General features: G+C 36.5%; 1 protein-coding gene across 12 annotated transcripts in view; it reads left to right on the top strand.

Moving 5' to 3' along the window:
* The window catches only part of Znf410 (zinc finger protein 410), a 37,433-nt gene that overhangs the window by 20,210 nt on the left and 4,390 nt on the right, over positions 1-12,833 (top strand). For 8 of the 12 annotated variants that reach the window (XM_078050516.1, XM_078050514.1, XM_078050515.1 and 5 more), the window contains 3 exons: positions 6,705-6,830; positions 8,222-8,362; positions 9,766-9,893. In XM_078050516.1, coding sequence (XP_077906642.1) covers positions 6,705-6,830; positions 8,222-8,362; positions 9,766-9,893 — 395 coding nt within the window. Of the gene's footprint in view, positions 1-6,704; positions 6,831-8,221; positions 8,363-8,669; positions 8,877-9,765; positions 9,900-12,833 lie in introns of those variants that run through there. The other 4 variants (XM_078050521.1, XM_078050522.1, XR_002483522.3 and 1 more) reach the window with 3 other exon arrangements.

A 12,833-nucleotide genomic window follows, 5' to 3' on the forward strand; every position in this document is an offset into this window, starting at 1 on the left:
TTATAGTGGTGCTGAGAATCGAACTAGTGCCTCACACATGCTAGGCAAGCACTCTACCCCTGAGCCACGACCCCAACCCAATAGGAACTGATGTTTTTATTGAAGAAAGAAGGAAGATTGATGTCTGTGGAAGCATACCAGTAATATTACAGCCTTCTGAGAAGGAGTGGGTTTTATCTTGCTTCAGTCACCAATTTTATAGAAATGATGCCTTTGGCAATTACAACCTTGTTGCTATTAGTGTAGAAAAGAGAGTTATTGATCCATTCCATTTTGTATATTTAAATTAATTCCCGTAATTCTGTCAATATTCTCTCAATATTCACACAGATGACTGGTTCTCCCTGTTAACAGTGTCTTTCAAAATATCTGAAAATATTCTACACCAACCAGTCCTTTTGAGCTCAATAGAAAAAGCTAAAGTGATATTCTTTTCCTTCCTGTCTTCCCTATCTTCCCAATCCAAAGTCAGGTATAGCTCAGGGAGAAATCTATATTTTAGTGGGACTGTTTCCTGTGAGACTTGGTAAATTATGTTGGAAGCAGGCTGGAAAGATGGTTTTAAAAGGACCTAGAATGCCAGTAAGGAGAGTTTGTGGAGCCTGCCATAGATATAGCCTGATGAGAACTCAGCTTACTGCAAGTTATTCTGGCAGTGATGGATAAGCTAAATTGAAACAGGAAGAAATGAGAAATCTGTTTCTTTTAGTCTGGTCAAGACTCTGCTCCAGGGAATGGCAGGAGCATAGAAACTCAGTGGAATTTGTCCAAATCCACAATTGGTTGGATATACAGTAATATTGAAATAGAAGCCACAGGATAAGACTATTGACTTAAGAAAGAGAAGGGTCTAACCCTTGGAAGAGATAATGGAAGAGCCTATAGACTAACTTGTGTGTGTGTTAGAGGTGGGAAAATGCCCCAGCCATGGTAGGAATTTGTTGAATGAACTAATAACAGTGAATAAAAGGATTGGGAAATAGCAGCGAGGGGGAGGACACAGCTAAGAATAGATGGAATGACTTTTTTCATGGATCTGTTCAGATTTAATGGAATTTTCTCCAAGTCAACAATTTAAAAGCTGGACATTGGAGAAAATGAGCCATGGAGAGTTTTTCAGAGCAGAGATTTGCCAAGGAAAGGTGAACTCAAGGTAGAGAGAGATTCTAGAATGGAATCAGATAATTTTTGAGATGAATATCCATGGGAAGCAAAAAAATCCAGTACAAGAAAAGTGGAGAGAAGGAACTGGAAGTTATTTATAATGAGGACCCTAAGGCAGTTCAGTGGGAACAAGGGATTTGGAGAGGTATAATCAACCACGGATATAAACTTCAGAGTTGAGATCTTAGAGCAAAGCAGGTTTGTTTGTTTTAATGATAATTCTAAGTAGACATGGCAAATTGTTATCCTACGGACAGAATATGGACTTCTGATGTGTTTTGCTTGGCTTGTAGAGTGTTTTATCTTACTTAATTTTATGTAAAATTATGTCAGATGTACACAAATATAAAGAAAACATGTTCTTGCAATAACAGTTAACTCTTTGGTTTCATGCTACACTCAGTCCAAGATCAGTTTTTCCAGTTACCTCAAAAATGACTTTTAAAGTTGGTTTGTTTAAATAAGGATTCAACAAAGTCCAATATTACACTATTTTATTTATTTATTTATTTATTTATTAATAAATAAATTTTTTTTTAATATTTATTTTTTAGTTCTCGGCAGACACAACATCTTTGTTGGTATGTGGTGCTGAGGATCGAACCCGGGCCGCACGCATGCCAGGCGAGCGCGCTACCGCTTGAGCCACATCCCCAGCCCACACTATTTTAATCTAGATCTTTTTACATTCATTTTTTTTTTCATAGACTTGTTGAGAACAGAGTCAATTAGGTCCTTTAGAACATTCCACATTCTAGATTTTTTGGTTAGCTTCCTTTTATGTCATTTGTTTCCTTATATTTCCTGTGAATGGAACTAAAAGCTAATAGTTTCAAAGATTCAGTTTTTTGGTAAGAATTTATCATGAATGGTTCTGTGTGCTTCATTTTGTACCACATCACGAGGCACACAGTGTTTGAATCCACAATTGATCAGTGGTTTCAGGTGATAACAGCCTGCTTTGTAAAGTTCTCTATTAACCCTTCACCTTATGATTTCACTCCCGAATGATGCCTAAATCTGTTATTTCATTAGGAATTGTAAAATGTTGATTTTTCTTGTTCTATTATTCCTTTCACATTAGCTGGAATTCTTCTATACATTGATATTCTTCCCCATCAAGTAAGCACATTTATTTGATCATTTGCACATAATATTTTAATTATGAGTTTTCAAAATAAGGAATTGGTGCTCTGATTACTTTTAATATTTATTTTTCATGCTCATTTTCTTCATTTTATTTTTGGGTTGTTCATTGCTACTATATGGAAATACAATTGAATTATATTGACCTTGAAACATTAATAACAGTTGAGTTTTTATAGATTTTTAAAATAGGTTCCTAGGATATTTTAAGTATGAGATTGTGTCACATAAGAATTGAAATGATTTTACTACTTCTTTTCTAAACTGTATACCTTTAATTTATTTTTCTTGCCTTTTGCACTGGCTAGGACCTCCAGTACAATGTTATTTAGAAGTGGTGAGAGCAGACTTATTTCCAGTCTCAGAGAGCATTTGACCTTTCATGATTAAGTTCAATGTTAACTGTAGTTTTGTTTACATGATTTTTTTTTCCCTCTCTGCATCTCACCTTTCCCCTCAATCCTTTTCCCACTTTCTCCTTTCATGTGCTAGGGATTGAACCTAAGACAGAGTAGGCAAATACTGCACCACTGAACTACATCCCCAGCCCATGTTTTTAACAGTTGAGAAACTTCTATTCTAGTCCTAGTTTCAGAGGTTTTTTTTTTAAATCATGAATGGGTGTTGGGTCTTGACAAATGCTTTTTTTAAAAATGGATATTTATTTTTTAAAGAGATTCCTTTATTTTTTTAAATGGGCCTTTATTTTGTTCATTTATTTATATCTGGCACTGAGAATCAAATCCAGGGCCTCACACATGCCAGGCAAGCGCTCTCTACCACTGAGCCACAATCCTAGCTCCAGACAAACACTTTTCTGATGTCCACTGAGATGACTGTTTTTGTATTGCATTAGTGTGATACATTAATTGATTTTTTTTTTGTGTGTGGTTCCAACTTTGTACTCCTGGAATAAATTCCACTTGGTCATAGTATATAATCCCTTTTATATTGTGCTAGGCTTGATTTTCTCAGTTTGTGTAATGGTTTGGATATGGTTTGTTCCTCTAGGGTGATGTTAAGATGTAGTGGAACTTTTATGAATGAGGAAGTCACTGGAGGCATTGCCCTTGGAAGGGATTGATGCTTGTCTTTCAGAGGGAAGACAGTGTTATTTCTCTTGGGAGTTGTTATAAAATGAGACCATCCCGAACACTTGGCCCCTTCTGTACAAGAAGGCTGGTTTACCTCCAGTGTTTTAAAACAGCCAGTCTGACACTCACTAGAGGCCAGATTAATGGGGCTGCTCAATCTTGAACTTTTAGCCTCCAAAACTATGAGCTAAATCAACCACTTTTCTTTATATATCACCTAGCCTCAGATACTTTGTGCTGCAACAGAAAATGGATTAAAACAGTTTGTAAAGGATTTTTATATGTACATTCATGAGGTCTTTAGTTTTCTTTCCTGATGAAGTCTTTTTCTTTAAATATTTATTTTTTAATTATAGGTGTACACAATATATATATATATATATATATATATATATATATATATATATATATTTTTTTTTTTTTAATGTGGTGCTGAGGATCGAACCCAGTGCCTCACATATGGTAGGTGAGCGTTCTACCTCTGAGCCACAACTCCAGCCCATCCTGATGATGTCTTTATCTGGCTTTTATATCAGGGATAGTATAAAAATATAGATAGATAAGTCTGCTCTTCTCTTTTCTAGAAGAATTTGTGTTGGATTAGTATTATTTCTTTAAATATTTAAACTTTTACTAATATATAAACTTTCACTAAGGAAGCTTTTCTTTGGAGTAAGACTTTTAATTACTAATTCAGTTTATTTGCTATAGATCTATTCATATTTTCTATTCTTGGTTCAGTTTTTCTAATTATCTTTCTAGGAACTTATTTCATGTAAGTTGTCTAATTTATTGAAATAAAGTAATCTTGTTTCCTTAAAATCATTTAATTTATGTAGGGACTAGTTTTCTTTGTTTGTTCTTGATTTTTATTCCCCTGGCACTGAGTGTGGAACCCAAGGGTGTTCTACACTTCCAACCTTTTTTATTTTTTATTTTGAGGCAGGGTCTTGAGGCTGGGGTGGCCTTGAACTTGGGATCTTCCTGCTTCAGCCTCCCAAATTATCTGGTATTACAGACATGTGCAAGTGTGCATGGCTCTTAAAGGTGTTTTTCTCTTTTGGCCAGTATTTCCTTTTGCAAACATAAACAAAAACATCTATTTTTTATATTTCCCTCACACAATTTTTTTATAATTGAGATATAATTCATATAAGATTTACCCCTTTTAAATAGTGTGCAGTTGGGTGATTTTTGGTATATTCATATTTTTGCAGTTGTCATCAGTATTCAATTCTAGAATATTTCATCATTCCCAAAATAATCCCCCTATCCACTGGTAGTCACTTCTCATTTTTCTATTCCTTCACCCCCTGGCAACTGTTAATTTACTGTCTGTATAGATTTGCCTGTTCTATAAAATACATTTCATATTAATTAAATTATACAATATGTATCATTTTGTGACCACTTTCACTTAGCATATATTTTTAGAATTCTTTCACATTGTAGCATATATTCACACTGAATTTTAATATGAATGAATAATACTTCCTTGTGTGGATGTACTCCATTTTTTTAAATTATAGTTGAACATAATCTCTATTTATTTATTTTTATGTGGTGCTGAGGATCGAACCCAGGGCCTCGCACGTGCGCTAGGCGAGTGCCCTACCACTGAGCCACAATCCTAGCCCCCTCCATTTTGTCTATTATGAATAAGGCTGTTATCAACATTTCCATGCAAGTTTTAGCATATTAATGTGTTTTAATTTCTTTTGAGTATGTTCTTAGGAGCTGAATTGCTGGGTCATATGGTAATTCTGTTTAACTTTCTAAGGAACTGCCAGTTTTCCAAAATGGCTGCACCATTTTACATTCCTTCCAGCAGTGTATCACAACTTTGCCAACACTTGTTTTTGTCTTTGATTGTAGCCATTGTAGGGATGTGGTTATTCTGTAAATTTATTCGATCAGTCTCTGATGGCTGTCTGGAGATTTTCCAGATAATGTTTTCAGGTAGAGAGACGTGGTTTCATTTGATGGGCTAGTAGTTTCCAAACACGTTTTTCTTACAAAGGTAGCACAGTATGTGTATAGTTCTATAGTTATGTATATATATTTTTGTTTGTTTTTTGTGATGCTAGGGATTAAACCAAGGCCTTTGTGTATGCAAGGCAAGCACTCTATCTGAGCTATATCCCCAGGCCTAGTTATGTATATTTTTGTTTTAACCTGACAGTACTTCCTGGATTCACTCCATATCTAATGTATAGAAATTTTCATTATTCCTTTTTGTAGATTCGTTCATAATATTTCACCGGGCTTATATTCTGTAAATTTATTCAGTCACTCTCTGATGAATTTTGTATTGTCTTTAGTCTTTAGCCATTTAAAATGATGCTATAGTGAATAACCTTGTACATAGATGTTTAACAATTTGCCACTGTAACTCTGGAATAGGTCACCTTACAAGTTGAATTCCTAGATCAAAGGACAAATACATTTGTAATTTTTCTAGATAATGTCTGATTCCCTGCCTCAAAAGTTGTAAACTTTTGTGTTATCAAAAGCAATGAAAATTGCTGCATAGTGTTTTTATCAATTGTGTAAATTTGTTCCTAGTATTTACAAGTTGGAAGATTTTACTTAAAAATCTTCAATTCTAGTATCTCTTTAAAAAAAAAAAAGAAAAGAAAAGAAAAAATATATCAGAGGATCTGATAGTGCTAGGCCTCAGTCCCCACATGGCAACACCAAGGTGGCAAGGAATAGGTTCAAGGGATGTTATAAACCCAGAGTTGGAATGCTTGAGGAGGGTACGTGTCCTAGAGGTCCATTGATGGCTATCTGAAAAGTAAAAGCTGGGTGTGGTAGTGTATACTGTAATCATAGCTACTTGGGAGGCTGAGCTCTGGAGGATCACAAGTTTGAAGCTGGTCTGGGCCACTTAGCAAGATCCTGTCTCAAAATAGAAAATAAGAAGGGATGGGGATATAGTTCGGTAATAGAGTAATCTGAATTTGGTCTATGGTACCAAGGAAGCTGGTTAAATACTTCATGTGGTTGCCATGATCCTATACTGAAGAGGCTGTTTCAGAAGGCCACAGTACAGTGGATCTAAAAAGGACTGAGGCTTGAAGTTATGAGTATGTTGAGCCTTCCTGCTGACCCTTCTTGATTTCCCCATGTATTAAAAGTTAAGAGGCTGACAAAGGTGGGGAATGAGAGGAGTACCCTCTTGTGTTTTTAGTTTAACATTCTCTGACCCTCTTCATCTAAGTCTTCAGTCTACTCTCTTGCTATCAGAATTGCATCCCATCTTTTTGGCTGCCCTGTCTAACCCAATCCTTGTTTTAGGAGAGAAGCCTCATCAGTGCCAAGTCTGTGGGAAGACCTTCTCTCAGAGTGGGAGCAGAAATGTACACATGAGAAAGCATCACTTGCAGCTGAGAGCATCTGGGAATCAAGAACAGGAGCAAACTGGTGAGGATGGTGGGGACATAATGGAGGACTATGTCTTCTAGGTTCAGAGAGCCAAGTCACTGGCCTGCTTGGTTGTCTGGAGATTTTCTGATAATGTTTCAGGTAGAGAGACCTGGTTTTATTTGATGGACTAGTGATTTCCAAACATAGCTATATAATACAATCATCTGTACTCTGTATCTTTTCCTTTCCTTACCCCCCCTCTCCCCTTCCCCCAAGGGTGCTTTACCACTGAACCACATTCTCAATCCTTTTTAAGACATGGTCCACTGAGTTTCTGAGCATCTGTCCATATCCTGAGGCTATCCTCAAACTTGCAGTCCTCCTGCCTCAGCCTCCCAAGTTGTTGGGATTACAGATATATTCCACCATGCCCAGTCACCGGCATTTTTTAAAGCATATATTTTCTTATTACTCATTCTCCTGTCTTCATCCATACAAAACAAAGGAATTTGAAAATGAGATAATTTTAAGATCCCAGAATCTGTAGTTTTAAAAATTTCTCAACACAGTTAACAGTGATGCATGCACAAGAGAAGTGGAAGACTAAGACAGGAGGATCACTGGTTTGGGCAACTTAGTGAGATCCTGTGTCAAAATTTTTTAAAAAGGGCTGGAAGTTACCTCAGAGGTAGAGCATTTCATGCATGAAGCCCTGGGTTTAAATCCTAATACCACACATACACACAAAAGTTTCCCTAAGAGCTGGGGTATCACTCAGTGGGTAGAGTTCTTGTCTGTTGTGATCAAACCCTGGGTTCAGTCCCTAGCACTGGAAAATCATCATCATCATCATCATCATCAAAAAACAAATAAATAAATACAAGTTCTAGTAACATTTGCTTGTTTTTCCCAGCTACTTGGGAGGTTAAGGTGGGGAAATCACTTGAGCCCAGGAGTTTTGAGATCAACCTGGGCAACATAGGAAGATCCTGTCTCAAAAAACACCTGACAAAAACCATAAAAGTTCCCTTAGTGAGTAACTAGTTCTGGTCCATGAACCAGCATTTGAAAAGCATATAATAAAAGATTTATGTATAACAAAAGTTTAAATGTTTTTTAGATATCATTTGAATGTCTTTTGCCCTATCTTTAATAACTTTTTATTCTTATTCCTTTTTCATGTCTTCTTTAACTAGTTATTCATTCCGAGTACTTCTTTCTGGGTATCTATTCTTTCCATTTCATATGCTATTTTTTAAGATATTGAGCAAGATATTATCCCTAATACTCAACTTCCCTTCTAGATTTATTCTCATTTCCTGAAAATGGGTGAAATGGGATGTGGCATCCAAGATATAGATAAAACTTCTAGCTTCCTTATGAAGGAAGATGAGGACCTGGCCTAGCATTGACTGCTGCATGTCTCTCACACCCTATTCTCTGTGCAGCTGAGCCACTAATGGGCAGTAGTTTGCTTGAAGAGGCTTCAGTACCCAGTAAAAACCTGGTGTCTATGAATTCCCAGCCCAGCCTTGGTGGAGAGACCTTGAACCTACCAAATACCAATTCTATCCTGGGAGTTGATGATGGTAAGACTTGTAATTCTCCTGGGGGAAAGGCTGCAACTTGAGGCTAAGGAATGGGTTGACTCCAGAATGGAGATTTCTTGTGAGTAGCTATGGTATGATTGAGTAGCATTTGTGTTCTTATTCACTGGGGTGGATAGTGAATCTGTGTTTTTTTGGATTTTTTGAGGGTTTTTTTGGTTTGTTTTTTTTTTTTTTTTAAATCATTGAAGATGTTGTACTCCAAAGATAAAGAAAAAAAAAATTTAAAGGGAAAATTATCTGTAATCCTAGCATCCTAGGCCAACTCTTTCTGTCTTTCCTATTGCAGTTATGGAAGAACTTAACTTTTAAAACATTTAAACAGAACATAACCAGGTTTTACAGAGGAGATATAAAGCAATTTCTCCATACCTTCAAAAGCCATATCTTCTGGAGAAAAAAAAAGGGGCTCTCTAGGAAACAGTTGCTCCTCTCTGGTATAGAAATTTCACCCAAGTTACACAGGCCAGGCCCTCTTCTCTGAAAAACTTACCAGGTGAGGTCAGCATGCATTTATTCAGTGCCTACTGTGTGCCTGGCACCATGGGAAAGAATAAAAGTAGAATAGGGACCTTAAAATCCATTTGTGATAGAGTAAATGAAAGAGAGTGTATCACCAAGCCTTAAATTATTCAGTAGAGTCTGGAAGAGCAGTGTAAGCCACAAAACACATAAAGGATAAATGAATTGAGAGCTAAGTGATTTCTCTGTAAATTGTTACCAGAAGATTTTTATGGTGATCTCACTAGTTTATATTTTAGTATGAGGTCCTGTGTTTTAGGTATTTATATCTTAGTTTTGGGTGTGACTGTGTTTGTGTAACTTCTGTGTGGAGCCCATATGGGGCTTGTGTGCTACCACAGTATGCCTCCTCTTGTTTCATGAATAATCTGAGTAGATAACCAAAGCCAGAGGCACAGGAATTGCATGAAGCTGCTTTGCCAGCTCTGAGGAAGGCACACTGAGTGAGAACTTTGAAGCCAGGATTAGCTTAAGTTCTGGACCTGCACGTATTGCACTACTGGTGTTATTGGTGACTGTTGCAAGGGCTGGTCAGATTCCCTGATTTGCCTGCCTGAACTTCATTTGGCCTGTTTCATACCCCATTATAGTCCAAGTAACAGTGGTAAAGCCATATTACTCTAAATTGGTTTGTTGAAAAATTATCAGTTTCTGCATCAAGAATTCTTTTTCTTTCATCCTTTTTTTGTAATACTTTCCAAATTTCACTGGTATTGATTATCAGGCAGGAATTAACTTGAAGAAATACAGGAATGTGGGATTCACTTTTTCACAGAACAGTTTTTAGAGTTTTTCTTATTGAAAGGCATTAGGTATATCTGAGAATTTACCTTTCATTGAAGATTCATTTTTCTGTTTCACAGAGGTGCTCACTGAAGGATCCCCACGTCCCCTGTCTTCAGTGCCTGATGTGACACATCACTTGGTGACCATGCAGTCAGGGAGGCAGTCATATGAAGTTTCTGTTCTAACTGCAGTAAATCCGCAGGAGGTAAAACTGTCTCTTGCCCTTTTTTATTTCTATGGTGACTTAAGTGGAGAGTGATTGGGAATCTAGTTTAGAGGAATTGAAAAAATTCTTTATAATTTCCATTTCCTGGCAACTTTGACTGGAGTTTCTTCCTTTAAGCTAAGCAAATCTCGCTTGCTAAGAACTTGAGTATTAGGGTCTTGTGAGTTGGGAGATAACTCTGTCACAGCTGGGACTCTCACTTTTAGAGTTCCTTTATGTATATTCTTTAATCAGTGATGTCTGATTAAACACTGTTTTCTGCCTCATTGTGGATACTGTTTTTATTGTATAAAGAAAATAACCTCTACTGGGTGCAGTGGCACTGGCCTGTAATCCCAGCAACTCAGGAGGCTGAGGCCTGAGGATCTCAAGTTACAGGCAAGCCTGAGCAATTTAGTGAGACCCTGTCTCAAAATAAAAAATATAAAGGACTGGGGTAATTTAGTGGTAGAGCACCTTGGGTTCAATCCCCAGTACCAAAGGAAATATCATCCTGGAACAAACCTTTGAGCAAAAAAAGCTTAGTAACAAAACAATTGAAAATAATTAACATTCACCTGCTCTAGTTATAGTCTAAGAGATGCCATACTATGCCAACTGGGCATAAAGGAATGTGTTCAGTTGCTTGTTGAATGAGAATAATTAAAATTAAGGAGGTGTTTCAGATTGATTTTAGGTTCCTACTGTATGGTCTTGGCTCAGACCTAAAGAGTAGAATGGGAATCAGACAGGCTTCTGAAATCTTAGGATATTTTATTGGTCTAGTGTCATGTGAGTACATGACTTCAACACAAGTTTATTTTAATTTTATTTTGAGACAAGGTCTTGTTAAGTTGCCCAGGCTGGCCTGAACTTGTGATCTTCCTATTTCATCCTCCCCTGTCACTGGGATTATAGGTGTGTACCACTGCACCTGGCTGTGTATTAACTTTTGGCAAAAGTTAAGTAGCTTGGATCCCTTAGCTATTTAAAATAAACTTAACTATTAGTTTATTTTTCAGTGCTGTCCCTTCTTTTCCCCCTCTTTCCTTTCATTATAATTTTGCCACAGTGAACTTCTACATTATTCAAATAACTGTGCATTCTATATTGAATATTCTCAATTGTTGTAAAATATTCCTTGGGATCCCCAGGATCACAGGATTCTGGGCATTGTGCTAATGTTCTGCCGGGTCCTTTCTTTGTTCATTCATCGTTGTGACCCTTTCAAAGCCTTGATTCTATTATTTTGAATGTTTTGCTACTGGAATCATTGGTTCAATCTTAAGTCACTTCTTCCGGTTATTGCTTTGAAACTAATTATCTGTCTCACCTTAGGAGCTTTTTCTTTCTCCTTCATTTTTGCCCTTCTTCATTTTTCTGTTTTCAAATACATGTTTCAGAAGTTTTCAGGGAGTGTGGTAAGAGATAATAGTACAGTGAATCTATGTAACTGTCATTCATTTGCAGTAATTAACTTTATACTCTTTTTTAAACCCCCCCATCTTTGTTGTTGCCATTGAGTTTCTGCTGGAATATTTTAAAGCAAATTGTTGACATATCTATAAATTTTTAGTATACTCTCTAATAGACAAGGACTTTCAGAAATAGCTATCTTTACCAAACCCTACAAAATTATAACTTATTGATATCCTCTGGTATTTCAAATATTCATGTTCTTCTTTTTCTTAAAAGTGTCATTTTATAGTTTGTTTACTTGAATCAGGATTCAAACAAGGCCCATATGTTTAATTTAGCTCTTAATTTTCCTTAATAATCCCCTCCTTACCTTTACTCCCCCCTTCCCCTATAGTATCGTTAGCTATTTAAGGAATTGGGTTACTTGTCCTGAAGAATTTCCCTTAAGAATTCTAGTTTTGGCTGATGTACTTTTGTTTAATTTCTCTACAAGGTTTCCTAAAAACACTTATAGTTACATTTAGAAGTTTAGTTAGATTCATTCCCCTCCTGCCTTGACAAGAATATTTTACAGGTGATGCTCTTGCTTCCCATTATATCTCATTGGGAGGCACGTGATAGCACTCACTCTCTTACTAGTCTTAAGAATAACTTGTAAGCCAGGTGTGGTGGTTTACACCTGTAATCCCAGGCGGCTCAGAAGGCTGAGGCAGGAGGATTTCTAATTCAAAGCCAGCCTCAGTAAATTATCGAGGCATTAAGCAATTCAGTGAGTGAGACCTTGTCTCTAAATAAAATACAAAATAGGGCTGGGATGTGGCTTAGTGGTCAAGTGCCCCCAAGTTAATCCCTGGTACCTACTCTGCACCCCCCAAAATGACTTATAGGTTATGTAAAAGTTTGGCAACTATTATCCATCATGGCCTAGATCTCTTTTTATTAAGACTAGCAAAATGGGATACCTGAAATGGTCATTTCAGAAAAATAATTTCCAGGAGATCATCATGCATTGTAGGTCAGATCTATAAGAATCTACTAATGAACTTCTAACTCATGTAAATATTGCTTTAAAAATAACTAGACTATGTGGTGTATGCCTTTAATCCCAGTGACTTGGGAGGCTAAGGCAGGAGAATTGCAAGTTGAGACCATCTTGGGCAATTTAGCAAGGCCTTATCTTATTTTTACCTTACACAAATTATCCTATGACACTTTTTTAAAAAAAAAAATACAGCTTTCCTATACCAATAAATACTTTTTTAAAAAATTGAAGCAGTTCAGGTAACCCCATGTAAAATGCCAGACATATAAAACCTTACTTCATTCAACTGATATTTGTTAAATACTTGATGCAAAGCACACTTTAGGATGCAAGTTATACAATAGTAAACACAATATTGTCTATTTCAGCTTACAGGCAGACCTCTATCTTTTATAACTTCATAACTATATTAATGGTGTCCTAGGAGTTGTGCTGTACAGAGAGGTTAGAATGTGAGGAATGGGAGATCAATAAACCAA

This window comes from Ictidomys tridecemlineatus, chromosome 5 (genome assembly GCF_052094955.1).
Source record: "Ictidomys tridecemlineatus isolate mIctTri1 chromosome 5, mIctTri1.hap1, whole genome shotgun sequence".
Taxonomy (NCBI): domain Eukaryota; kingdom Metazoa; phylum Chordata; class Mammalia; order Rodentia; family Sciuridae; genus Ictidomys; species Ictidomys tridecemlineatus.